We start from the raw sequence: 883 nt of genomic DNA, 5'->3' as shown, positions 1-883 counted from the left end.
CCTATGAAAGCATAATGTGTCTTCGTCAATGTAGAATATAAATGTGTTAACACAACAACTAAGAAAATGCAGTGAAGGCTGTGTTAACCAGTTTGATGAAAACATTTCAAATTGTATATAAAACTAGCACATTGTGCCCCATAATTGCATTAATGTACACAGATATGACTTAATAAAAAAATTAAAAAAAAAAAACAGCATATGTTTACTTCTCTATTTGCTGGATCTTATTTTTTAAGACAAAAATCTGAGTTTCTGACTTGTTTTTTCTCCTTAAATCCAGTGGTGCGAGGTGAATGAATATTACAATTTAAGTGGTTACCGTGATGTTTAAGTTGTAAAATTTAATTACAGGATTATCGATAGACTATGTGGAAAACAAGCTTTATTGGATCAGTTCGGGAAATGGAACCATAAATAGATGCAACCTGGATGGTGGCAATTTAGAAGTAATAGAGTCAATGAAAGAAGAATTAACAAAAGCTACGGCCCTAACCATCATGGGTAAGTGCAATGATTCCATAGCTAGGATGCTTTGTATTGATTGGAGGCTGATTAATTATGACCTGTTAAAAGCTTAGGCAAGTTACTGCTCCATTAACACCAAAACCTCATTCAAACTGCACATCTGTATGTGGTTTTTTTTTCTTTTAATTCTAACAAATAGACTTACTTGTAAGATTATCCAGATCAGGGACTTAGTGTTTTTAGCAATACTCACTTTACCGTTATTGGTTATTGGCTTATGGTAACTTGGGTTATTTTAGGTTTATTATTTTCTATGTTCTACTGCAAGGCTCTGAAGGATAAGAGCCTTGTGCATTTGTCACCATAAAGTCAACTCTGGCTTATCTCTGTTTATAAAGGATACCTGGAACCACAG

At 33.5% G+C, this 883-nt stretch overlaps 1 protein-coding gene across 1 annotated transcript in view; it reads left to right on the top strand.

Annotated features, from left to right (window-relative positions):
• Positions 1–883, top strand: part of LOC100949794 (low-density lipoprotein receptor-related protein 1B-like) — a gene marked incomplete at its 3' end in the record, with an annotated part of 1,553,965 nt that overhangs the window by 1,320,484 nt on the left and 232,598 nt on the right. Inside the window, exon 32 of the mRNA XM_003793025.1 lies at positions 355–504. Coding sequence (XP_003793073.1) covers positions 355–504 — 150 coding nt within the window. The remainder of the gene's footprint in view (positions 1–354; positions 505–883) is intronic.

This window comes from Otolemur garnettii, unplaced genomic scaffold (genome assembly GCF_000181295.1).
Source record: "Otolemur garnettii isolate 467f Iridium unplaced genomic scaffold, OtoGar3 scaffold00064, whole genome shotgun sequence".
Taxonomy (NCBI): Eukaryota; Metazoa; Chordata; class Mammalia; order Primates; family Galagidae; genus Otolemur; species Otolemur garnettii.
This window is presented reverse-complemented; position numbering and strand designations above follow the sequence as displayed.